Raw genomic sequence first — 25,967 nt, forward strand, 5'->3', positions numbered from 1 at the left:
GACAAGTCTCATCCACTTGCCACCGTGACTGGCCCAGCAATGCCCTGCTGCCAGGCCCAGCCCATGAGACAGGAGGCCAGGTTTGCTGGGCTCTTGGCAGAGATGCTTTCTCTTTCCTAAGAACCAACTGCCAGCAAGGCTGTCTTCCCCTGGGTGGTGTGGCAGCAGATGAGAAGGTGGCCTGGGTGCAGGCAGGTGGGAGGGCCCACGGTGCAGTCGTTACTCTTGTCAGATTTGCCCCCATGTGGCTCTGACCAAAGGCAACCGTTTCTCACTCAGTGCCCTGGGTACCAGTCACAAAAAGGGGCACAGCAGTGGCAGGAAGGGGACCCCAGGCTGAATATCTGTTCCATAGAAAGCACTGTGCTTATTCCCACACACCCTTTATCCACCCATCTGTCCATCCATCTGTCCATCCATTCATCTGTCCACTCACCCAATCATCTGTCTGTCCATCCTTCCATCCATCATCCAACTGCTTTATTGGAGTATAATTGACATAAAACAAACTGCACATATTTAAAGTGCACAATTTGATGAGTTTTGACATATGTATCACCCATGAAATCATCACTGTAATCCATAAAATGAACACATCTATCACCCAAAGTTTCCTCACGCCCTTTTGCATTCCTTTCTTATTCCATGGACACAGCAGGCCCCCTATTTCCTGTAATTTCACGCCACAATCAGGGCTCCTACTTCCCCTTTCTTTGATTGCCAAGAACAGGGCTCCTGTTTTTCACTTTTCCCATGAACATAACCAGCCTGCCTAATGTACCCTTATTCCATGGAAATAATCAGGCTCCCTATTTTCCTCTTACCCTATGACTGTAACCAGGCAACATATTTTCCTATTATTCCATGGAAATAAATAGGTGCTCTATTTTCCTATTGTTCTGTGGTCGTGACCAGGACATATGTAGAGCCAGGGCCTCTAGTTCCCTGTTATTTCATGGAGATGACCAAGTTCCCTATTTTTCCCTTTTCCATGGAAGTATCCAGAGATCCTACTTTCCCCTAATTCTTTGGACGTGACCAGGCTCCCTGTTTCCTCCTATTCAATGGATATAATCAGGCCCCCGATTTCTTCCTTATTCCATGGAGAGAACCAAGGCCCCTATTTTCTGCTTATTCCATGAACATGGCCGTGTCTCCATTTTTCTTCTTACTCCTGGACATCTTGGGCTTCTATTTTCCCTTTATTCCATGGAAACAATCAGACCTCATACTTTTCCCTATTCCATGAACATTGTTAGGCTTAATATTTTCCTCTTCGTGCATGGACACAGCCAGGTCCTTGATTTCCCCCTCTTTCATGTACATGACCAGGGCTTTTCTCATGTTCCATGGACATGGCTGGGGTCCCTATTTCCCCCTATTATGTGGACATAGTCATGGTCTCCATTTTTCTCCTTCTCCATGGATATAATGGGTCTCCTATTTTCCTTTATTTTATTTATTTATATTTTTGTGAGGAAGATCAGCCGTGTGCTAACATCTGCCAATCCTCCTCTTTTGTTGCTGGGCTAACATCCATGCCCATCTTCCTCCACTTTGTATGGGACGCCACCACAGCATGGCTTGCCAAGCGGTGCGTCAGTGCGTGCCCAGGATCCAAACCGGCGAACCCTGGGCCACCGCAGCAGAGTGCATGCGCTTAACCGCTTGTGCCACCGGGCCGGCCCCCTCCTATTTTCCTTTAATTCTGTAGACCTGGCCAGGGCCCTCTGCTCTGTCCCTTATTCCATGGTTATAACGAGGTCCCCCCCCCCACTTTCCCCTTATCATGTGGACACATCCAGCACGCTACCCTGTTTTCTCCTCATTGCATGGAAATAATCAGGCCTAAAATTTTCCCTTTCTGTGGATCTTAACAGGTTCCATATTTTTCTCTTAATTCATGGACATAGCTAGGCCCCTTATTTTCACCATGTTCCCTGGACATGACAGGGTCCTTATTTGACCCTTGTTGCACAGACATAATGAGGTGTTTATTTTCCACTTATCCATGGACTTGATAGGGGTCCCTGGTTGCTCCTTATTTTATGGACATTAAATTGCCACCTTCCCGCACAGCATAATCCAGATATAACCAGGCCCCTTATTTTCCCTTTATCCCGTGATCTTAACCAAGCTCCCTGTTTCCCCCTATACCATGGACATTACTAGAATCCTATTTTCTCTTCATTCCATGGACATGACCAGCCTCCTATTTTCCTGTTATAATATAGACATGACTAAAACTCCCATTTTCCCGTTAATCTATGGAAATAATCTGTCTTACCTTATTTTTCCTCTGACTCGTAGATATACCACTGCTCTCTGTTATCATCTGATCCCATGTGTTATCAGGTCTCCTATTTTTCCCTTATTCCATGGACATGACCAGGACTGCTGTTTTCCCCTTGGTGCACGATCATGCCCCCATTTTATCCTTACTCCTGAAGATAACCAGAGCCCTATTTTTTCTTATTCCATGGACATAACCAGGACACCTATTTTCCTCTTAAGCATAGAATTGGTGGGGCCTCCTATTTCCCTGAATGTGTCCATTTCCCTTTTTCACTTTTCCAGGGATGTGACCAGGGTCTTTGTTCTCCCCCTATTTCATGGAAATAATCAGCCCTCCTATTTTCCCCTAATCCATGGTGTGGTAGGCTGAATAATGGCCCTCCAAAAGATAGCCACATTCTAACCCCTGGAACCTGTGAAAATTACCTTATATGGCAAAGAAGGACTTTACGTAGGTGATTAAGTTCAAGATCTTGAGATAGGCAGATCATCCTGGAATTTCCAGGTGGGCACTAAATGCAGCCCATGTATTCCTATAAGAGGGATCCAGAGGGAGATTTGATGCAGAGGAGAAGGGGGCCATGTGACCATGGAAGCAGAGATTGGAGTGATGTGGCCACATGCCAAGGGATGCCGGCAGCCAGTGGAAGCTGTAAGAGGCGAGGAAAGTGTTCTCTCTAGAACCTCTGGAGGGAGTACAGCCCTGCCGACACACTGAAAATGACTTTGGACTTCTGGCCTCCAGAACTGTTAGAGAATAAATTCCTGTTGTTTTAAGACACCAAGTTTGTGGTAATTTGTTACAGTCGCCAGGGGAAACTATACACACGTGGACACGCTTGCCCTCCCAATTTTCTTCTTATTCTGTGGACTTTTTAGTGAGTTGAATTGTGTTCCCCTGAAATATATATCCAAGTCCTAATCCCTAGTACCTGTGAATGTGAGCTTATTTAAATACAGAGTCTTTACAGATTTAGACTGTAAATGGTGCTCAGGGCAAGCTACCCCATCTTAAGATGAGATCATAGTGGATTTAGAGTAGGCCCTAAATCCAAGGACTGGTGTTCTTACAAGAGAAAGGAAAGAGATTTGAGACAAAGAGACACAGGAGCCAGTCTGTGTGAAGACGGTGGCAGAGACTAGACTTATGCTGCCACAAGCCAACGAACTCCAGGAGTGACGTGATAAGTCCTCCTTTTGTTGTTTTATTGTAGGGACATAGCCAAAATCTATATTTCCTCTTATTCCGTGGAAATTACAGGGACCCATTTTTCTCCTACTTTATGCACATAGCCAAGGCCCATATTTCTTAAGCAGACTTATTTATGTGTGTGTGAGGAAGATTAGCCCTGAGCTAACATCTGTGGCAAGCCTCCTCTTTTTGCTGAGGAAGACTGGCCCTGGGCTAACATCCGTGCCCATCTTCCTCCACTTTATATGTGGGATGCCGCCACAGCATGGTGTGATAAGCAGTGCGTAGGTCCATGCCTGGGATCTGAACCCGTGAACCCCAGCTACTGAAGTGGAGCACGCCAATTTGCTGGCCCCAAACAGACCTATTTTTTATGTATTTAGCCCCATATTCACCAGTTTCCTAATATGGCCTCTTGAATACTACTTTCCTTTCCTCAGGTCCACAGTCTGAAGGGCATATCCCAGATTTCCAGGGCTGGCTGAGCTTGTCTAGATCTGAGCACTCGCACATATTCCTCAGAATCCTGATGTATCTATCTTACAATGACACTCTGAGGCAGTTGGGATCTGACAGACCACGGGCTTCAGCATGTGGGTTCAGAGTTGTGGAAGAACCGTGCAGAGTGATGGTGCTCAGGGCAAGCTACCCCAGGAGGCACCACTCTGGTATGCGGATTATTTCAAGCTGAAGACAATAAGGACTCAGAGAATTCAGGAAGAATATTTGAGTTTCCCCTCCCAAACTGCCTAAAGAATTTAAAACAAAAGATCTGGTTCAGGAAGGAGTTATTATCATGATGGCTGTAAAGATAACGTAGGATAGAGGTTACAATAGGAAAGGCACCAAGCCCCTTTTATCAAAAACTCTCTCTCTCCCTGACCACATAGATGACCCTGAGAAGAATTGTCAGGCGAACATTTGCATTCCTATCTCCATGTGAGCTGTCTTCTTGCCCTCTGAGGTCCCAGACCACTACCCAGCCCCAACACCTTCCTCGCCTTTAGCTACAGTACTTAAGCGGGCAGCTTAGACAGAGGGGCAAGTTGCTCATTTCTGAGTTTCTCCCATGTATACATGTTATTAAACTTGGTATTATTTTCTCCTGCTAACCTGTCTTGTTGATTATTTGGCCAGCCATAAGAACCTTAAGGAAAAGGGCAGAGGGAGATTCTCCTTCTCTCCCGACAAGAGGATGTTCTTGAGCGCTGGCTGATGCCTGACCTGGGAACAGGTTCTTTGCCTGTATTCATTTAGTCTCCACCACAATCCAAGATTAGTGCTTTTTCCATTCTCATATTATAGATGAAGAAACTGAGGCTCAGGAGATTAAGTAACTCTCTCAGAGTCACCCAGCAAGGGATTTGAACCCAGGAGAGCTGGATTGCAAGGTCCACGCTTTTCCCACCAAATCATGCTGCTTCTCAAAGACCAAGGTCCTATTTATTTATTTTGGAACATTTTAACCTTTATTTTGAAATAATTTCAGACTTAAAAAAATAGCATAAATGTTCTCACACACCCTTCACCCCACTTCCCCAAATGTTAACATCTTACATAATTTTACAGTACAATGGTGAAAACTAGGAAGTTAGCATTCATACAATACTATTAACTAATCTACAGATTTTATTTACATTTCATCAGTTGTCCCACTAATGTTCTTTTTCTGGAGCAGGACCTCATTCAGGATCCCACCTTAGTGAGTATTTCAAAAATAGGGAGCTCTTATGGGTGCAGGTGATGGGGTTCAGGACACGCTACCCCAGAATATGGCCCGTTGGCATCTTGAATCTCTTAAGCTGGAGGAGTCTGAGAAAACAGCAGAAGCGGGAAGAACACTCTGACCTCCCCCCTGACCCTTGTTCTCTGAAAGTAGGAGACAAATCTCCTGTTTGAAAGGTGCCCTCCTGTACCAGGAGGGCTGAGGACACCTCGTCACCAGAGATGGGGAATTTAGGGCCGAGAAGGCTGTATAAACAAACTTGTTACTTCTTCACCATGGACTACCTACCCCTAGCCCAAACCCCTCCAACTTGTCAATTCCTCACAAATTTATTCTTTCTTTCTCTAAAAGATATAAAAGCTTCCTGCTCTGGTCACTTCTTCAAGTCTCCATTCTCTAATGAAGGCTTCCATATACATGTAAAAATTCAACAAAATTTGTATGCTTTTCTCCTGTTACTCTACCTTATGTCAGTTTAATTCTTAGGCCCAGCCAGAGACCCAAAGAAGGTAGAGGAGAATTTCCTCCCCTACACAGGCAACACCTAACCTTCAGTGGTCTGCAGGATTAATTTCCGAATAAGGCTCACAGTTTATTCCTCCCTCACAGGGAGGCTGGGATTACCTCACAAAGCTCTGCTGGGGTCTCACCAAGATAGCAAGAGTTAGCTCCAGGGCCTGCAGGCACAGTGGGATCCCGCAGGCAGATATCTGTGGTGAGTATGTAGCAGGTGAGTAAAGAGAACCTGTCCCTAGAGGAAGCACAGGGAGTAGCTGATGGCTGGGTTAGATGATTGGAACCCACAGTAGGTAAGTAGAATGTACCATACCCTGTTCCATGTCCCTGATTCCTTAGGTCTCAGTTCAAATTTTACCTTCTCCCTAAGTCTTTCCCAATTCCCACAAATGGTGATCCTCTATCCAATATACCAGCTCTTATTGCATAGTACTGTGAAGGTCTGTTCTGGGGGCTTTCTTCCTCTCAGGTCCAACCTGCCCTCAAGGTCAGATAGTAAACTATATAAGTTGGGGCAGAGTCAATAGTACATCTCAGGTGTGAAGGCAGGGAGAGGGTCTTGTCCATCTTGGCAGGTGTTTAGAAATTACACTTGCCTGAATCACCAAAGAAGTGAATGGGTGTCATAAATGTGTGGAAAATGTTCTGACCTGAGAGTGGGTTGGGCAGCCATGCAAGGAGATTTCCCTGGTGGGTCCTTTGGTCGTACTGTGGGCAGGGCCTCAGAAGGATGAGGTTCCAGTCTCAACCTCTGTTTAAATGCAGGCAGGCCATCTCCTGGAGAAGCCTGCGTTGGCGAGGGCTGCTGCTGGAAAGTGAGCGAGCCACAGCCTGGCGCCTCCCCACCCTGGAAGGTGCAGTGGAGAGGAGGTTTCTGAGGCTGCAGAGATGGGAGGTGGATGCTGGAGGAACCCTCTGCTGCTGCTGGCTGCCCTGGTCCTGGCGGCCAAGTTGGGTCACTTTCAAAGGTGGGGAGGCTTCCGAGAGAAGTCCACGAGTCAGAAAAACATGAATTCAACTCTCAAATTCTTCATTGAAACCTACAACAATGCTAGCAACGACACCTACTTATTTGGAGTTGACAAGCTACTTCGAAGCCAGATGCAGGTTTGTGCCTCAGTTTCTCCAGATGTGGGCACTACCCCCATTCTTGCCCACTCAGACACATGGGGACACGATGTGGCTCCCAGGGAGAACTAAGTGATGGTTTCACCAAGCCGGCAGTGGCTTCACTTGGAATGGGCATGCCTTAGAGCTGTTCAGGCCCCAGAGTTGCCTTAGCCACCCTTCCGAGATGCTAGTCTAAGGGCTGGAGTGAAATCCCAACTCTCTTACTCTTAGTCCCCTGAGATTCTCAGCAGCTCTTCCTTGGGAAGAATTCCTTTCATTCTGAAAGTAGGTCCTATCAGAGTGACAACAGGTTCCACGGAACAAGTGCTTTGTTGGGAAGTACTTCCTAGCCGGGTTCCACATAAACCTGGAATTCCACAGAACACCTTTCTTTTTTTAGTTTTATGTATTAAGTTTCTCTGAAATATATCAATTGAAGGGTGACAGAGGAAAGAAAAGTTGTTTGAAAATCGCTTTTGTTGGTCCAAACTGCCTTCAAGTTCAGATAGCAAACTATATAAGTTGGGGCAGAGTCAATAATACATCTTAGTTCAATTAACCAGATTTGGAAAAAATAATTGACTAGGAGAAAATTGCTCTGGCCAGAGAGACGGGCAGCGGGAACAGGAGAAACCAGCAAGGGCAGAGGCAGAGACGGGTGAGCAGTGTTAGTGTGACACAAATGGCCTCAAGTCACAGCATGAAGACATTAGCCTGTCCCTGCATCAGTCACACACTCCTGCCACAAGGTGGTGGCTCGTCAGGGCCAAGAACGTTGAGGTGACTTGGCCACAAGGTGGCAGCCAAGTTCTTGTTGAAGTTGGCTTGTTCTCCCCATCAGTCTTCCCAAGGATGAATCTGAGAACCAGAGGAGGTCTGTCCTGTGGAATCAATCCATTGTCATTAACAGTTCACTTTAAAAGAATTGTTATGAGCAAACTTTTGATGTCATGCAAATGAATGAGTGGACAGAGCGAGTGTGCCCCTTGGTAGCTGGGTGACCTAGGGCAAGGGTCCCTGGGCATCCTCACACCTGTGGCTGCAAGGTTGTGTCCATCCTAATCCCTCACAGAGGGGATCAGGAGGTGGCATGGTGTGCTGCCTGTGCCTGGGCTCCAGTTCCCCCTCCTTATCATGGGGTCTTGGTCAAGTGCTATCCATACTCCCCAGGTCTCAGTTTCCTCACCTGCAAAGTGGGCAGAATACGAGTGAAGCAGCACTTGTAAGAATATTTGTATTATTATGATTATTCCTCTTACTAACAATCAAGTCTAGTAGTGAATAAGAAGACACTTTGCACCCTGGACTGTTAGTTAAATTTATGGCCAGTGTTTTAGTGTTTTCATATGTACAGTGTGCTGAAGGTCAGTGTGACAGCGCGTGGCACTAGCCCTGCAAGATGCCATCACCTGCATGGAACTGTCCTTGGACAACGAGCAACAGAGCCCCACATCCTGAGGTTCTTCTGGCAGATGCTCAGCCCCACCAGGACCAGGAGGGCGGTACTGCCCTCAGCCCCTCCCCTCGCACTGCCTTGAGGTTTTCTGGGGGTGCTTTCCTCCTGGGGGCAGTGTGAGCACTCTCTCCCTCTATTGCCACCCTAGAGAGTGCCAAGCCTCCTCATTTGGTTTGACTACTGACATTAGGACATGGAAGCAGGGAACTTCCAGGAGCTTCTCCCCTCACCAGTGCAGAACTCTCTAGTCCACATATTTACTTGGAGAATCCAGCTCAGCTTCCAACAGGCAACAATAATCACCAAACCATTTGTTAAAGTTTCGCTTCTGGGTATGGGGCTTCCCTGCCACAAAAGGCTTTCTCGGTCTTTAACCCTGCAAGTCTTCACAGCCTCATACTTGAACATGAGTACAAGAAGACAGGAAGAGCCCTGGCGTGTGTTTTCCATGGCTTACGTGTTCATCACTCGCACACACACTAGGAAGAAAGTGACAGTATCTTCCTCATTTTATAGCTGAGGAAACTGAGACTCAGGGAGGTGGACGGAGTTGGCCAAGGTGACAGAGATGGCAGGGGATTAAGCCAGCACTTGAGCACAGTTCTTCTGTCTTTCATTCTGTTGCTCTCCCAACTCCATAGCCACTTCAGAGTAATGTTCCTGACACTTTCCTAAAAATTTAATAATTCGTAAATATTGTTATTTTATTTTGTGCGTTCAGCGAAATGCGTGCTTCCCGTTTGCCCACATAACAACTCCTTGAGCAGGCATGATTATTATCTATGCTCTGTAAGTGGAGACACTGAAGCTGCTAGGCACTTGCCCAAGGTCACAGTATTAGCAGATGTGGAACTCATGCCCCAAACTGATTTGATTCCTAAGCCCGTGTTTTCAGCTGTGTTCCTAAACTGCCTCCCATCAGGTTTGTTGGGAAGGAGAGTGGGGGGAGAGGACATGGATGAAGGGGACTGAGAGAGCTGAGGGACAAGATGTGGCTCCATGCTTTCTGAGGACCTTGTGTGCAGACTGGGGGTGTTCTGGGGTTGCAGGGCAGCCAAGCTCGTGATGTGTAGCCTCCCTCGTCCAAAGGATATGAGGGAGACAGGGGCAAAGCTGGCTGTGGCTGCGGCAGTGAAGCCAGTCCAGAGCAAGAAAATGGGTTCCGCCCACACTGGGTGCTGACCAGGGGCCACACCGTCCCTGTGCATCCTCCAGCCTGGGAGGGGAGGAGGGAGCTGTGCTTTTGGTGGATGAGCTCCGGGAACAGGGACTGTGGCTCCTGGGGCTTCACTCTCCATCCTAGTTTTTCCTGGAGAAAGTCAGCAACTGGATGCTTGGAGCCGAAACTAACAGTGCCATTGATTCTCGTTAGCTGACAACGGGAGTGGAGTACATGGTCAGCGTGAAGATTAGCCGGACCAAATGCAAGAGGAACAGCACAAAAAGTCGTTCATGTCCCGTTCAAAGCAAGAAGAACCTGAAAAAGGTGTGTTTGAAGGGACTTATGATCAAGAGGGGAAAAAGTAAAAACTTACAATGTAAGCACGAATTGGATATTGACAGCTTTTCCAGCTGTGTGGATTGGGGCAGGGTGAGGGCATAGCCCTAGGGCCACCTCACACCATCGGAGGCCCCTGGGGGTGGGAGGAAGGCAGTCTCCCCACCCTGTGCTGGCACCACCCTTGCCCCAGGCCTCCCTGTCACTGGACTCCTGCCCACCTGGCCCACTCCCAGGCCTCAGGTGGAAGTGGCGTCTACTTTCCTCGGGAACCTTGTTCTGGTCTCGGCTTACACTCTCCAGGTCCCTGAGGGTTGCCCAGTTGCCTCTTTGTCTTCCAACCTCTGCCCTCCCTTTCCTGGTCCCTCCTGGTGGCACTACCTGCAAGCTGGCAGATACGAAGGTCTCCCTGTGCCTGGGTGCAGGTGTAGGAGGACTGGGGCAGTGTGGGGAGACCTCTCCAGATGGGCGAGGGGAGCCCGGGGTGAGATTCCTGTGCAGGGCCTGGCGCCCCCTCCACCCCCACCGTGTGACAGGGAGCAGATCCTCCCGGCCCACGTGGTCAGTGCGCAGCCACGTGAGGGGTCCAGACCCCCCAGACCCGAGGGGGCAGGAGCTTTTTGTTCGCCTTCAAAAAATATTTCCCTGAAAGCTGATTGTTTTCTTTCTCCTTCCACAGAGTTTCATTTGTGATTTTTTGATATACACTGTGCCCTGGATGAACTATTATCAGCTCTGGAACAACTCTTGTCTGGAGGCCTAAGTGCATTTGTGCAAAGATCCTTAATGAAACCATAGACCTCTCCCCTGTGTGCTTTCTGTTATAGGTGTCAGAAAGGACCACATCTCCCTCATCAGGGTCTCGCTACACACCCACTCACAGACACAGACACACACACATTCACACATGCACATTTGCATACACACTCACTCATGTTCTCACACACTCACACGTGCCTGTGCACATTCACTCAAACTCACAATGCGCTCACACACATGCACACACACACACAGCATACTCTCACACGCACTCACACACTGACATGCATTCTCACATGCTCACACTCACTTGTATACATTTTCAGTGGTCTTTTGCAGCCGGTCAATTTGAGCAGAAGGTTGTTAACTCTGGGGGAACCTCAAATTTTTTTCTACTTCGGCCCATCTCTCTGAGGCTTTTCATGATCCAGGCACCTCACGACATCTGGCCTAAGCTTGGACGAGCTCTGTCTCTTCTCTGTGCACATACAACTCTGTGACTGAGGCACATCTTTGTGAGTGTGTTCCAGGTCCCCGAGACCACCCCGGGTTCAGTAACTCACTGGGAGGACTCCCAGGACTTGGCGTGTAGTCGTGCTCACGGCCGTGACTTACCGCAGTGAAAGGATATGAAGCAGAGTCAGCAGAGGGAAGAGGTGCGTGAGAAGAAGACCTAGGAAGCCAGGCACAGGTGTCCAGAGTCCTCGCCTGGCACAGTCATGCAGGACACACGTGTGAAATGTTGTCTGCCAGGGAAGCGCGGTAGAGACTCTGTGCCCCGGGTTTTCCCTGGAGCTGGGCACGCAGCAGCCTCTGCCTAGCATGTACCCAAATTTCAGGCTCCCACAAGGAAAGAAGGCATTCAGCATAAATCACGTTGTCTGTACAAACAGTGTAGACACAGGGAGGCCGTCTTATCATTTAGGGAAATGTTTATATCAGTGTAGGGAGCTGTTTATCATCCGAGTTCCCAGACTCCAGCCAAGGCCAACTTTGCAAGCAGGTCTTTCCAAGGACAGTGGTCTCGGGCTGGCTAGGAGAACTCCATTCTCCTGAGCCTCCCACGTGCTCATTGCTGGTGGAACAGGACCTGTGGTGTCTTCCCTTGTGTGACTCATGGTGGAGCAGAGAGGCGCACACTGAACCAGAAATGGGGAGCGAGTGTGGGCTGAGAGTGTACCACTGGACCAGTTGGTCTCCTCCGCAGGGACCAGTCCCACCAGCACAGTCATAATGGCAACTTGAGAGAGTATTTCCAAAGAGGAAAAGTATACACACAAGTGAGAACCTCAAATTTTCCCAGGATGCCTGAGGGAGAAGAGGGGATGGAGGTGAAGAGTTAAAGGTGGTGAAATTCTTGTTCAAAAAAGAGGGAAGCCAGAAGCACCCAGTCCTACAAATCTAACCTCACTGAGGGCTGATTAGGTCCCTGGCACTGGCCTGCTGCCCTCATTATCTTGATTGATCATCATGACAACCCAGTGAACCAGTGACTCTGACCTCCACTTTACAGGGGAGGAGCCTCCAAAGGTAACCTCTGTCCAGATCCTAATATCCTCTCTGAGTCTGGCCTGTTGGTTGAACTTTTAGAAATGGAATCATACAGTATATATTCTTTTGTTTCTGGCTTTTTTCACTCATCATATTTTTGAATTCATCCATGTTGTGTGTACTTGTAGTTCACTTTTATTATTGTGTAGAATTCCATTGTGTGAATATATCACAATCTATTTATTCATTCTACTGATAATGGGCTTTTGGGTAGTTTCTAACTTTTAGGAATAATAGCTATTAAGAATAAACAAATGTGTACAATGTCTAATGGTGGATGTGTGCACGTGTTCTGTTGGGTACATACCTAAGAGTGGAATTGGTGGATAATGTGGTGCGTCTATGTTCAGTCTTTAATTTACTCAAGATCTTTTAAGGATTTTTCTTTTTTTTGTTGAGGAAGATCAGCCCTGAGCTAACATCCGATGCCAATCCTTCTCCTTTTTGCCAAGGAAGATTGGCCCTGAGCTAACATCCGTGCCCATCTTCCTCCACTTTATATGGTACGCCGCCATAGCACGGCTTGACAAGCAGTGCATTGGTGCGCACCCGGGATCCAGACCTGCGAACCCTGCACGGCCGCAGTGGAGTGCACGCACTTAACCGCTACGCCACCGGGCTGGCCCCTAACATTTTTAATTTTTTACTTAGTGTACCACTCTAATGTTACTTAATTATTGATTTAAACCTTGTTCAACCTCTAAGTTCTTACTTCTTTGTATCTTTTTGTAATATGGCCTAATTCTTTTGTTTCTATCTTTATTTTATGTAATTTCATATTGGCCCTCAATTTTTAAATAATATTTTACCAAACTTTATGGCTTTGCTTTGAATTTTTAAAGTGAGCTCTCCCTGCCCCACCCACCTATCTTGCTTTTATAATGGGCAGCTAGGGCCGGCCCCGTGGCTTAGCAGTTAAGTGCGTGTGCTCCGCTGCTGGCGGCCCGGGTTCGGATCCCGGGCGCTCACTGACGCACCGCTTCTCCGGCCATGCTGAGGCCGTGTCCCACATACAGCAACTAGAAGGATGTGCAGCTATGACATACAACTATCTACTGGGGCTTTGGGGGGAAAATAAATAAATAAAATCTTTATAAAGGGCAGCTAGAAGGGGCAGGCCCAAGGAAGGCCTGTGTGATTGGAGTGCGAAGTCCAGGCCCTGACATCTAAAGGACCCAAGACAGGTCCTTATAAGAGACAGGCAGAGAGATTTGGCAGAGACACACAGAGGAGAAGGTGTGTGAAGATGAGGCAGAGATGGCAGTGATGCGGCCACAGCCCAGGAATGCCAGAAGCTACCAGAGGCTGGGAGAGACAGGGAACAGAGTCTCTCCTAGGCCCTCTGGAGGGAACATGGTCTTGCTAATAGCTTTCATTTCAGACTTCACGGCTCCAGAACTTTGTGAGAACAAATTTCTCAGTTTTAGGCCACCGAGCTTGTGGTAATTTGTTACATCAGCTAGAGGAAGCTGATACACTGGGTTTTCTTTTTGCTTCATATATTTCAGACTTGGGGATGAAGAAGCTGGCAACCTGGAAATGCCAATATGTGCAGAGAAAAATGCCTCAACAAAAGCCTGCTCTCTCTAGCCAAAGGGCCAGGAAAGGGGCAGCCCATCGGGACAGAAAACATTTAGACAATAACTGCTCTGCTCTAGCCAAAGAGCACAGGAAAAAAATGAAGCTCTACAACCCTCCCCCCCCAGCAAAGGCTGAGTAGGGAGCCTAGACTTTCACCCTCCTGAGGCTGTAATGAGGAGCCCAACACCGTGTTAGGATGGTGCCAGAGAAGGCCAAGTAGGGAACTGGGACTTTCATCCTCTTTGGGTGGCAACAAGCCCCCTCCTCCCTGTGATGATAGTGAAGACCGTGTGGAGAGCCTGGACTTCTTTTTCTCCACCGAGGTGGTGTCAGAAGAGGCACGTGGGGCAGCAGTGATGAGGTACTCATGTCCCTCCCAGCCAGAGTGGTATCATCAGAGGCCTGCTGGGGAGCCTGAACTCCCACCCCTGTCCAGCTGTGATGAGCATTCCCCACACTATGTCAACAGAGGACGAGGGGAGAACCTGGCTTCCATCCTCGCCTGTCAGTAATGAGGTGGCGGCCCTCTCTTCCCATCAGAACACCGTCAGAGGAGGCCTGCGAAAAGAGATACAAATAAGATTCAGAGTTACAACATGAAAACATCCAAGTTTTTGTCGAAAATCATTTGTCCTACTAAGAAACAGGAAAATTTAAACTTAAATGAGAAAAGATAATGAACAGATACTAACATAGAGATGCCACAGATTTAACGTCATTTGATAAGTACAAAGGGTTCTTGGACCCAATTCCGTGTGTGTGTATGGAGGCTTCCCCATACTGACACCAGCAGTGTGTCCAAGAATTCAACTCACTTCAGACACTACCTACTCGCAGATCAGATTCCACAGGTAAAAGGCTCAGTCTCACAGATTGGCCATCTACTTCAGATGCCAGTTGCAAGCTCAGGTTGTCACCTGTGCTTCTGACTGACCAGCTACAAACTGGAGGTTCCAATGACCCCCTCCAACTTGTACTTCTGACTGACTGGCTATAAATCAGAGGTTCCCATGACCCTCTCTTCAGTTGTGATTAGTTTTCTAGTGCAGCTTACAGAACTCAAGAAAACCTGTTTACTCACTAGATTACCGATTTGTTACAAATGACATTAAAGAATACAAAGTCACAGCCAGATGAAAAGATACATAGGGGGAGGTCCTGAACAAAGGAGCTTCTGTCCTCGTGGAGCTTGGGGCCTGGCACGGTGGCACGTGGAAGCACTCTGTTTCCTCAGTGTGAAAGCTCTCCATAAAAAGAGGCCACCAAACTGTCCTTTTGGGTTTTTATGGAGACTTCATTACACATCGTGATTGGCTAAGTCATTGGCCATTGGCAACTGACTCAACCTCAAGCACCCCCCCTCCCCAGAGATCAGGTGGAGGGACTGAAATTTCCAATGCTCTGGGCACTTGGCTGGTTCTCCTGGCAACCAGCCCCCACCCTTGGGAGGGGTCCCAAAGTCACCTTCATTAACATAAACAAGACGTCCGTTTTATCTCTATGGCCTTGAGGGGTTTTCAGGAACTGAGGACAAGAAACTGAATATTCTAACAGAAAACGCTCCCACCGCTCTTATTGCTCTGGAAATGCCAAGGGATTTGGGAGCTGTGAGCCAGGAGCTGTGGATGAAGACCAAATATATGTGAGAAACACATGTTGGTCATCTGAATGACCAAATATATATATTTCTTACAAATCGCAATAAAGATTTTAAAGCAGTCATCATAAAAATGCTGCAATGAGCAATTATTAACATGCTTTGAACAAATGAACAAATGGAAAGTCTAAGCAAAGATATAAAAAATCTCACCAAAGAAATAGAAGATATAAAGAAGAAACAAATGTAAATTTTAGAATTGAAAAATACAATAACTAAAATAAAAAATTCAGTGACGGACTCACCATGGATGGAGGGAGAACTGGAAGAGAAAACAATAGAAACTACTCATCTGAACAACAGAAAGTCAACTAAATATATGAATAGAGCCTCAGAGATTTGTGAGACTATTACGAAAGATCTAACATGCTGAAGTTCCAGAAGGAGAGGAGAGAGACGGGCTGAAAAACTATTTGAAGAAATAATGGCTGAGAAGTCCCCAAATTTGGCAAAAGACATAAACATACAGATTCAAGAAACAGAGTGAATCCTAAACAGGGTAACCCCAAAAAAATCCACACAAAGACACATCAGAGTCAAACTTCTGAAAATTAAAGACAAAGAAGAAAAACATGAAAGAGAAAAGACACCTTACCTTTAGGGGAAAAAACCTCCAACAGTTTGAATGACAGCAGATTTCTCATCAAAAACTATGGAGGCCAGAAGTAGCACAACATTTTTAAGGTCATGAAGGAAAAAAAAATCTGTCAACTCAGAATCCTATATCCATAGAAAATATCCCTCAGAGGGCCGGCCTGCTGGTATAGTGGTTGGGTTCATGCACTCCACTTTGGCAGCCCATGGTTCGTGGGCTCGGATCCTGGGCATGGGCCTATGCTCTGCTCATCAAGCCATGCTGTGGTGGCATCCCACATACAAAGTGGAGGAGGAGGAGCACAGATGTTAGCTCAGGGCTAATCTTCCTCAGCAAAAAGAGGATTGGCAAAATGGATGTTGGCTCAGAGCCAGTCTTTATCACCCACCCCCCCCAAAAATATCCCTTAGGAATGAAGGGGAAATCAAGCCATTCTCAGATGAAGGGAAACCAAGAGAATTTGCACGAGAAGACCTACCCTAAAAGAATAGTTAAAAGAATTTCTCTAAATAGAAAGGAAATTATAAAAGAAGAAATTTTAGAACATCAGAAAAGAAGAACATAAAAAGTAAAAATATGGGTAAATACAATAGGCTTTCTTTCTCTTGAGTTTTCTAAATTATGTTTCATGGTTAAAGCAAAAATTATATCATTGTCTGATGTGGTTTTCAATGTAAGTAGAAGAAATATTTAAGACATTTGTAAATGAGGAATGATAAAAAGATGTAAAAGGAGATAAACATTTTACACTTCATTCAAACTGGTAAAATATTGACACCAATAGACTGCCAAGTTATGTATATATAATTTAATATCTAGAGCAACCACTAAAAAGGCTATGCAAAGAGACACACTCAGAAACAGTATAGATACATAAAAATGGAATTCTTTAAAGAATGTTCAAGTAACTCACAGGAAGGAAGAATAAAAGAAAAAAACAGAAACAAAAAGCAGACAGAACAGAGGACAAAAAGTTAAATGACACTTAAGCCCTAACATATCATTATTTACATTAAATGGTATGTGCAAACTACAAGTAAATGGTCTAAATAAGCCAATTAAAGACAAAGATTGGTAGAGCGGATTAAAAAAAACACGACCCAACTATATGCTGTCTACAAGAAACTTACTTCAAATATAATGATATGGGTAGGTTGAAAGTAAAAGTGTGAAAAAAGTTATATTATACAAACATTAATCGAAAAAAAGTAAAAGAGGGTATACTAATATCAGGTAAAGTAGATCTCAGAGCAAATAAAATTACCTGCAATAGAGAGGGACATTATATAGTGATACATCCACTCTGGAAAATAGTTTGGCTGTTTCTTAAAAAAACTCTAAAATATACTTTACCATGTAATGCAGCAATTTCACTCCTGGGCATTTAACCCAGCGAAATGGAAACTTATGTCCAAACAAAAACCTGTACATGATTGTTCATAAAGCTTTATTTGTAATAACCCAAAACTTGAAAACAACAAACATATCCTAAAATAGGTAAATAGTTAAGAAAACTGTGGTACTGTGATAGACCATAGAATCCTACACAGTAATTAAAAGGAACAAACTACTGATACATGAAACAACTTGGATGGATCCTAAGGGCATTATGACCAATCTCAAAGGTCACTTGCTGTATGATTCCATTCATATAACATTCTCAAACTGGCACAATTATAGAGATGGAGAATAAATTAGCGGTTGCCAGGAGTTTGAGATGGTGGAGGAAAGGATGATGTGACTGTGAAGGGGTAGTAAAGAATATCTTTGTGGTGATGGGATAGTTGGTGGTGGGATTGCGGTGGTAGTCACATGAATCTACACATATGACAAAATGACACACATGCACATTGTACCAGTGTCAATTTTTTGGTTGTGATAGTTTTCTATAATTACATAAGATATAACAAGGGGGGAGGAAACTAGATGAAGGGTACAAGAGATCTCTCTGTACTGTCTTTGTAACTTCCTGTGAATCTACAATTATTTCAAGATAAAAAAAAATTTAAAACCCCCTTGGGCTGAGAAATCCAAAAGACCAATGGGCACAAATGTTCTATCTTCCCTTTAGTCTCCCCCAGGATAATAATCCCTGCCTCCAAAGTAGCCAAAGTGCCAGAAGAGAATTGATTAATATTAAACTGCTATTGCTGCTGCCAGTATTCTTACTAATTGTTGACATTTATTTGAATATCTGCTTTGTGTTAGGCACTGTGTTGAGCAATTTACATGCATTATCGTTATTAACCTTTATAACTACCCCAAGGAATAGGTACTGTTATTCTCAGTTAAAGATGAGGAAATTGTAGGTTAGCATTTTCCCAGATAGTTGGCAGAGGGGAATCCCACCTGGGTCCCACCTGAAACAGGGTCTTGTGCACTCCAGAGCTTTGGTAGGGAGAGTAGGAGGTGAAAAAAATTGTTCTTTCCAAGCTCCCAGCTATCTTCAACTTGTAGAGACTTTGTGTGGCTACCATGCATATCAGTTCACAATTCATATGTGCAAGGAGTATCCTGTTGGCACTCTGTATATATCCTGTCCCTCTTATCCTTCTGTGCACACCAGCTGGAGTTTCAAATGCCAGCACCTGTGCCCCTTTTTCTCTGCTTGCTTGCTCTGCCCTCGAGCCACCCCAGAACAGAGGTTACAGGGAACTAAAACCCCCAGGAGCTGCCCCGCTGCCAATCACTGACTGGAGCTATTGGATAAACACCCTAGCCCCCTCTCCCTTCAGTTAGGTAAATGCTGTGTGTGTGTGTGTGTGTGTGTGTGTGTGTGTTCCACAGCGTCCCTAGAATTTCCCAGTGGTATTAAACCCCAAGGCTTTTGCCTGAGCTCTTGAGGACAAGATCTTCCTCTCTCCTACTGGATGTGAATGAGGACAGATGTGACCCAGTGAGCTGCTGGCAGCCCTCTTGAGACCACACGGAGGAAGTGGAGTGGAGAGATGAGCCTGGTGACATTGTCTGAAATTCTGAATCAAGCTGTTGTGTGTGGGATGCTTAATCCTCACTGCTACTGTGCCATCCGTGAAAAGGGAGCCCCTTTAACATAGTATTCCCAGTTTCTCTCTGTCCTCAATTGTTCCTCTCCTGGAGGAGTTAATCTGATTGGTCTATTTGGGGAGAATAAACGGGGCATTGTAGCCCAGGTCATCCTCCTTCCCATAGGAGGCACAGATTTTCCTAGGTAACTCCAGGAAAGGAATCCCTCTGTGAAAACACCTGCTCTGGTCCAATGTTGCTGATGCTGGGGTGTAAGTCTAATTCTTGTGTTTGGTATTAGAAAGTACACTTGTCAGCAAAAATAAGGCACATCTCTCAACCTAGTCCTTATCAGTAACACAGGCCCTTGTCTTTTTTAACTGCTTATATTATTTCTCCATGTTTTGCACTTTAGACAAGGAAGGGGATACTCTTCATTGGACCCCCTCAGACATGCCACCATAGGCCATAATTTCAAATATCTCTTGGCTGTTCAATTAAGTAACTCAGAGCTTCTTCCCTCCTCCTTCTTCTCATCTTCTCCTTCTTGTTTTAAAATCTAAAGAATCCTACTTGATATAAGGATGGGGTTGAAGTTTTGCTATCATGCAAGTATAGGCTATAAGGCCAGGAAACATTCACGTCACCTCATTTGGATCCCAAAACTGCCCTGGCCCAGAGGACCTTCAGATTATATTATTATGAGCTGAAGAATTTGGAAAAGAAGAAAAGTGGAATCATTCACACTAAGAGCATTAAGAGGATAGGTTGACAAACATTTATTTTCTATAGTAAGAATTACTGCTTATTGCAGGATACTTTCACATATAGTGACCGCAGGTGTATGCTCCAGGACACCTAGCCATTGGTGCAGTTTTTGTTCAGAATTTTGTACTTTTCAAACCAGGGAACAACAAACACTGAGTAGAAGCACTCAATTTGCTAAAAAACAAAAAGAAAAACAATATTTAAACGAGATCATGCAAGGTAAAAATTTAAAAGGGGAAAGGAGGATATAAGACATGTGGATAGGGAAGATGACACCACTTCACCATGCCTCCAATCCAGATATGGTTTGATCTTTATTTCTATTTCCATCATTTGTTAGTATTAGGGCTGAGATCATCCCAGAAAATGTCCTTCTGTTTGTGATTAGAATTGGAGACTAGAAATAAAGTGTCTACCCTACCCACATTCACTATGGGAACTAGTGATTCTTTTTCCTCTTCATTTACTTCACACTTTTCCTTACTTGGCCTCTACTGGCTCCATCCATCCATCCATCCATCCATCCATCCACCCACCCTCCCACCCTCTCATCCATCTCAATTGCATCCTTCTTTCCATCCATCTATCCCTCCTTCCTTTCACCTTCCTTTTACCCAACGGATCAATCTTTCCTTCCTTCCATCTTTCCTTCATTTGTCCATCTATCCACCTACCCATTCATCCACGCACCCTCTCATCCATCTCCATCATCTTTCCTTCCTTTCTTTGTCCATCCATCATATCCTCTCTCTCATTCCCTGTCCTCATTCTCTCCCAAGTTTTCCTTTTTATTTTTCGCCTCCCGCTTCTCCCGTAATGAGAAATCAATAAACATATTTTGCATATTATTAATTATCATTTCTTATTGTAATGCTGTTTTCCTGCTCTTCATTTGAAAGCCAAGGGTGGGGTGGTGGGGTGGGGTGGGAGGCTTAAACATTTACATTTCTCCTAAAATAGAAATAAGAATACTAACTCCACCAATTCAATCTCACACGTCAATAAGATCCTCTATTTTTTTTTTCTTGAGGAAGCATTGCCCTGAGCTATCATCTGTTGCCAATCTTCCTCCTTTTGTATGTGAGCCACTGCCACAGCATGGCCACCGACAGACAAGTGGTGTAGGTCTGTGCCTGTGAACTGAATCGGGACCACTGAAGTGGAGTGCTCTGAACTTAACCACTAGGCCACTGGGGCTGGCCCAAGATTTTTTTTTTTACTATTTTTATTTTATTTATTTATTTAATTCTATTTTTACTTTACTGTTATCTTCAGTTATTCTTTTCACAGATTTCATCATCTCCCCCAGGGAAGAACCAAAAAAGCCTACCTTTCTAGCTTTTGAAGAATTACTGCGTAAAAAGTGAAGAGAGATCCCATGGATGGACACGTTTCTGTGTTGAGAATATCCAGGCCTTATAACTAGGGTGACTATATAATTTATGAACCAAGATACTTTGTAAGCAAACGGGGATGCTACTAATGATTACACTAAGAAGCTAGGCATAAATCCGGACTATTCCAGGCGAGGTGGGACGTATGATCATCCTCACTTTAATTCATTTGGGTAAAGAGAAGTGATTTGCAGGGCCTGTAGGATTTGAGACCTTCAAGGCCCCTGTGCACGTGGGCCCACCCTATGACACTGCAGTGATGATGGTCTGGCCAGCCTCCCTCGGTTGTGACAGTACTGGATGGGGATGAAGCATGAGGGGACCAAGCCACTGTTGGGGGTGGTGGCTCCTCAGCAGATCACACACATGCAGATTTGTCCCCTCTCCCCCCGACCCACTCCTACTACCAATTGAACTATTTCTGAACTCATTTTCTCGTCTCTTTCTCCTCTTTGCCCAAACACTGCTGTAGGAAAGGAACAGAGGCTGGTAGCCTAGTGATTGCACGTTCTCGTCAGGCCGATGTTCAGATATTCAGCTGGGTACACCAGCAAGGTCCCACTGGCTGCTAAAATAGTATTCATAATTAACTACTTCCCTTGGCTCCAGAGTGTCCCCCTGCAGCTCAGCCACTTGGCTTCCCTCTCTCTGGACACCTCCAACCTCCTCACAATTTTTTCAGCAACAAAGGAGCAGTCCCTGCCAGGCAGGAGCTGGTCAGTGTCACCTTCACTTTCTCACTTTGAGAAAGGAGGTGTCATCCATGCGTTCTTTTCAAGCAAGCTTGAATATATCCCCAATAATTCTACCCCCCATCTTAAAACCATGGAAAACCCCATTGAAAAATGAGTTCTTTCTGAGTGAACGCGCCTTCACCCAGTACCTTGTAAAGCTCCCCTTCCTGTAAGGTGCAGTTTTCAGTCTGCAGCTTTTGACAGGTGGTCCGCCGCATCTCCAAGTTCACGTGATACTCCATATGGTCAGTAACCTGTGGGAAGCAGGTGGCAAGGAGATAAAAGGACTTTATTTCCCTAGTCTGTAGCTTCTGGTGGTGGGAAATCCTTTACGTGGTGCCTAAGGTCGAGGACCCCGTCCTGGACAGATTGGGGAGCTCCTCTCTCCCCTTCCTATCTGGCTCCCATGGCTCCTTGTGTCCTTCGAGGAGAATTCACCAGAAACCACTTGGTGGGTAAAGTTGCCCCTGGATAATCCAAATGATGCTAATTATTTTTGGGCAAGGCTCTGTAAATTTTGTCTGCAAGGGGCCAGATAGTAAAGTACTCAACTCTGCCACTGTAGCCCTGAAAGCAGCCCTAGAGGACGTGAACACACGTGATGCAGCTGGGTGCCCATAAAACTACTTACAACAGTAGGCAGCAGGCAGATTTGGCTCTTGGACTGTAATGTGCTGACCTCTGGTCCTGGCTATCATTTAAGTGACGACTTCATCCACCCAGTGAATTTACATTTTTCTTAAAGTGCCCACTTCACACTAAATGAGGCTGAATTTCACTTGAGTGGACTTCCCCCAGAACTCCCGCAGTGCCCTGGCCTAGGGGCGTGGTGAGGAGAGAGGAGAGGAGCCACGCTGACCCGCTTCTGGACCTTCAGGACTCGCACAATCCGGAAACTGTACTTGTCGTCACTCTCCTTGTTGAACTCGTTGGTCACAAACCGCATGGTGGCTATCACGTAGGGTTCTGACACAGGCACTTCTTGGACACTCATAAAGGTTTTCCTCCTTGTTTGGAAGGTGAAGGCCACCAAGGCTGCCAGAATGGCCAGCAGGAGCCGTGGGGCCTGCCAGGATCCGGCCATCATCCCTCAGCTGGGGGGGAATAGGAAGAGCTCCCTCCCAGGCAGGCTGGAGGCTGGTTGGTTCCCACTGACTCCATCCAGCCTGGCAGGATTTAAGCCAGACTGTGGTGGACGCCCACAGCTCTCCTCCCCTCCCTCTTCCTCTGCAGCTGGACTTGGTGTGAGAGCAGGGGAGACTTTGCAACGGTTGGCAAGCCCACTCCCACTTGCTCTCATTCTTCTCGCATAGGTTTGTATCTCACACACATATACTCATGCAAACACCCATCTCTTCTCTTTTGGGGGGCTGCTCTCTCAGCAACACACGCCTCCTGCTGCCCTAGCAGTATCTGGGTGGAAGCCAGGCCAGGGGCCTCTGCCACTGAGCTCACCTCTGCCAGGGCCGTGGGAGGTCTGGAGCAACAGGAAGCGATGGAGACACAGGGGACGCTGGATCCCAGGGCAGTGGAGCATGAACAAGTAAGCCGGGCAAACACCATATCCTTCCTGTCTTCTTGACCTTCCCTCTGATTCTGCCTGTCATCCCCTCCCACTTCCCTGGCTGGCGGGAATACACGCTCTCCCTCAAGCCCAAACCTTGGCCTCCTCCTCCTCCTTGTTAACAGTTCTTAACCTTGGGAGGTGCATGGTCCCTCTCGGAGAAGTCGACGCCCTGCAGAAAATAGAGGCTGTGCAGCATGTGGGGAGCAGGCTCCACTTGTGGGTATAGTCATGCTCTGGCTTTATTTTCACTTTCCACTGTCCCTTTGGATGGATTAGCCATGCTCTTTGTCCCCTGAAACCTTTTGTGGCACTCTCAGACAATACACACAGCCTCAATCCAGTAGTTAAGTTGTCGGTCTCTCCGGATGGTCAGAGCTTTGAATGTGGTCTGAAGCTGTGCTTCTCCCTCCTGGAGGCCTGCATGTGGCAAGGAGGAGGGAGTGCTTCTCTTTCTTTCCCCCCATCTACTCCACCTCCCCCTTCTCACCAAGCACAGGTCTTAGGACCTTTCTAGTGCTGGGACTAGGGGAAGAGGCTGGGGTGGGGGGACTGGAAAGTTCCTACTTGGCTCCAGCTGCAGTGCTCCTGGACTTGGTGGAATTTTAAAGCTGCCTGTTCTGCGGGTCCCTTCCTGGCTGCCCCCCAGCCTCTGCTGCTGGGAACCTCTCCTCTGCAGCTCTCTGGCAGCTGTGTTAGATTCCTATGGCTGCTGCAACAAGGTACCACCAACAGGGGTAAAACAACAAGAATGAACTATCTCACAGTTCTGGAGATCAGAAGTCCTAAAATCAAGGTGTTGGCAGGGCTGCCTTCCTTCTGGAGACTCTAGGGAAGATCCCCTTTCCTTGCCTTTTCCAGCCTCTGGAGGCTGCCTGTGTTGCTCAGCCCATGCCCCTTCCTCCATCGTCAAAGCCAGCAGTGCAGCATCTTGCATCCTCTCCCTGACTCTCACAAGGACCCTTGTGATTACGTCCAACCCACTCAGACAACTGAGGACAATCTCTCCATCTCAAAATCCTTAACTTAGTCACATCTGCAAAGTCCCCTTTTTCCTTTACGGCAGCCTATTCACAGGTTCCAGGGGTTAGGACAGGGACATCTTTGGGACATTATTCTCCTGGCCATAACAGCACAGTGTCTCTCTCCTGTGGCTGCCTGTTTGCTCTCTCCTCAGCCCTGGGCATCCTCTGGTTTCCTTTGGCTGAGGGTGGAATGCTCTTGGCGTCGCTCCCACCTCAGCGGTCTCTTTTGGTGGCCTGGCCGGGGAGCAGTGAGTTGGTCGCTGCTCACAGTTTTGGCGAGGGTCAGACACAAGACCACCTCACTTAAAGCTTCCCCTCTGCTCTCCAACTCCTGACCATTTCATTTTCTCACACTGGTAAGTTATTTATGTGTCTTCACCTACTACGAGAAATTTTGCATTCTTTTCTGGCACGTCTCTTTGAAGTCTGTCTCAATCAAAAATCCCATTTTAGTGTTCGGTAACATTTATATAAAATGTTGCATATAACTTTAGGGGGTTATAGATCCCTAAATCACACCCCCTGGCATGGGCCCTGAATTAAGAACCCCTTTTCTACACTCAAAGCTACTAAGAATTTGGCTATGTTCAATGCTTCCATGGAGGTCCTTCCATATATTTGCCTTTATTCCACATCCCTATTTTGAGGTCTGATCCTATATTTCTACCCGGTTTCTGCAAATTTCTTTGAAAATCCCATTGTGAACTGAAACTCCTCAAACCAAGCATCAGCTCATTGTCTTCACTCCCCTAGGCTGCCACTCCAGGGTTCCCATTCTGTCTCTTGGAAGCCCCAAAGTCAGTCACCAAGGTCCACCCAGTCCTCATTCATTGTTTCTGTTTCACCTCCTGCATGGATCCTTCATGGGTGACATGGACCATTGGGTTTATTGCTAAGAGACATGCATCTGTGGGTGTACCCTCTAGCATATTTATCTTATAAAAAAATCTGTTCTTCCTGGCAGCAGGCTTTCCACATCCCACTGACAGTTGGTTTAGATGCTGAGATTGAAAGCAGAAGGGATGGTAATTGACAGTTGTCAGAAAGGCTTCCTGATCAACCTTGGACAGAACACTTAGCCTCAAGTTTACATGGATTTGCCTAATGTGCTTGTGGCCACGGGCTTGGACTTGCTCTGCTGGAAGATGTTATCTGATCACCAAACTGTTATCTCAGATTGATGGACACGCTGAGGAAGTTTGACTGGCGGTTTCTAAAACTCCTCACGCACTCTGCAACTCCAGAGATTTTCTAAGTTCTCTGGCTGCAATCCATGAATGTTCCTGCCCTGCTAACGCCTCTTCATGGTTCCCTGTAGTTCAGGTGGATACATCTCCTCACCAGTTGATTCATCCTCATGTCCCATAAACATGGCCTCTCCAGCCAACAGAACAGCTCACTGGATTCAGAGCAGATGGACATGGGGAATCAGCCAAGTGGCTGCCCAGGGTGCCAGTCTTCTGGGAGCATGAGCATATCCCTGCATTATGGTGGGAGTGAGAAGTCACATTTATCCGGACTCTTCTCAGAAGGGATGGTCCTAAACCCTTGGAGGCTCCAG

The 25,967-nt window shown here is 46.4% G+C and overlaps 2 protein-coding genes across 2 annotated transcripts; one reads left to right on the plus strand and one right to left on the minus strand.

Annotated features, from left to right (window-relative positions):
- Window positions 1–6,617: 6,617 nt before the first annotated feature.
- On the plus strand, window positions 6,618–10,556 carry CSTL1 (cystatin like 1). The gene is made up of 3 exons (XM_004441938.3): window positions 6,618–6,836; window positions 9,668–9,781; window positions 10,473–10,556. Exons 1-3 carry the CDS (start codon window positions 6,618–6,620, stop codon window positions 10,554–10,556), a joined length of 417 nt encoding a protein of 138 aa, XP_004441995.1.
- A 9,077-nt stretch (window positions 10,557–19,633) lies between these two features.
- Window positions 19,634–22,904, minus strand: CST11 (cystatin 11). The gene is made up of 3 exons (XM_004441937.2): window positions 22,677–22,904; window positions 21,967–22,071; window positions 19,634–19,863 (listed from the first exon to the last, which is right to left on the minus strand). The coding sequence occupies exons 1-3, from the start codon at window positions 22,902–22,904 to the stop codon at window positions 19,780–19,782; spliced, it is 417 nt and encodes a 138-aa protein (XP_004441994.1). The 3' UTR covers window positions 19,634–19,779.
- Window positions 22,905–25,967: the final 3,063 nt, after the last annotated feature.

Source organism: Ceratotherium simum, chromosome 21 (genome assembly GCF_057802395.1).
Source record: "Ceratotherium simum simum isolate JZ-2026a chromosome 21, ASM5780239v1, whole genome shotgun sequence".
Classification (NCBI taxonomy): domain Eukaryota; kingdom Metazoa; phylum Chordata; class Mammalia; order Perissodactyla; family Rhinocerotidae; genus Ceratotherium; species Ceratotherium simum.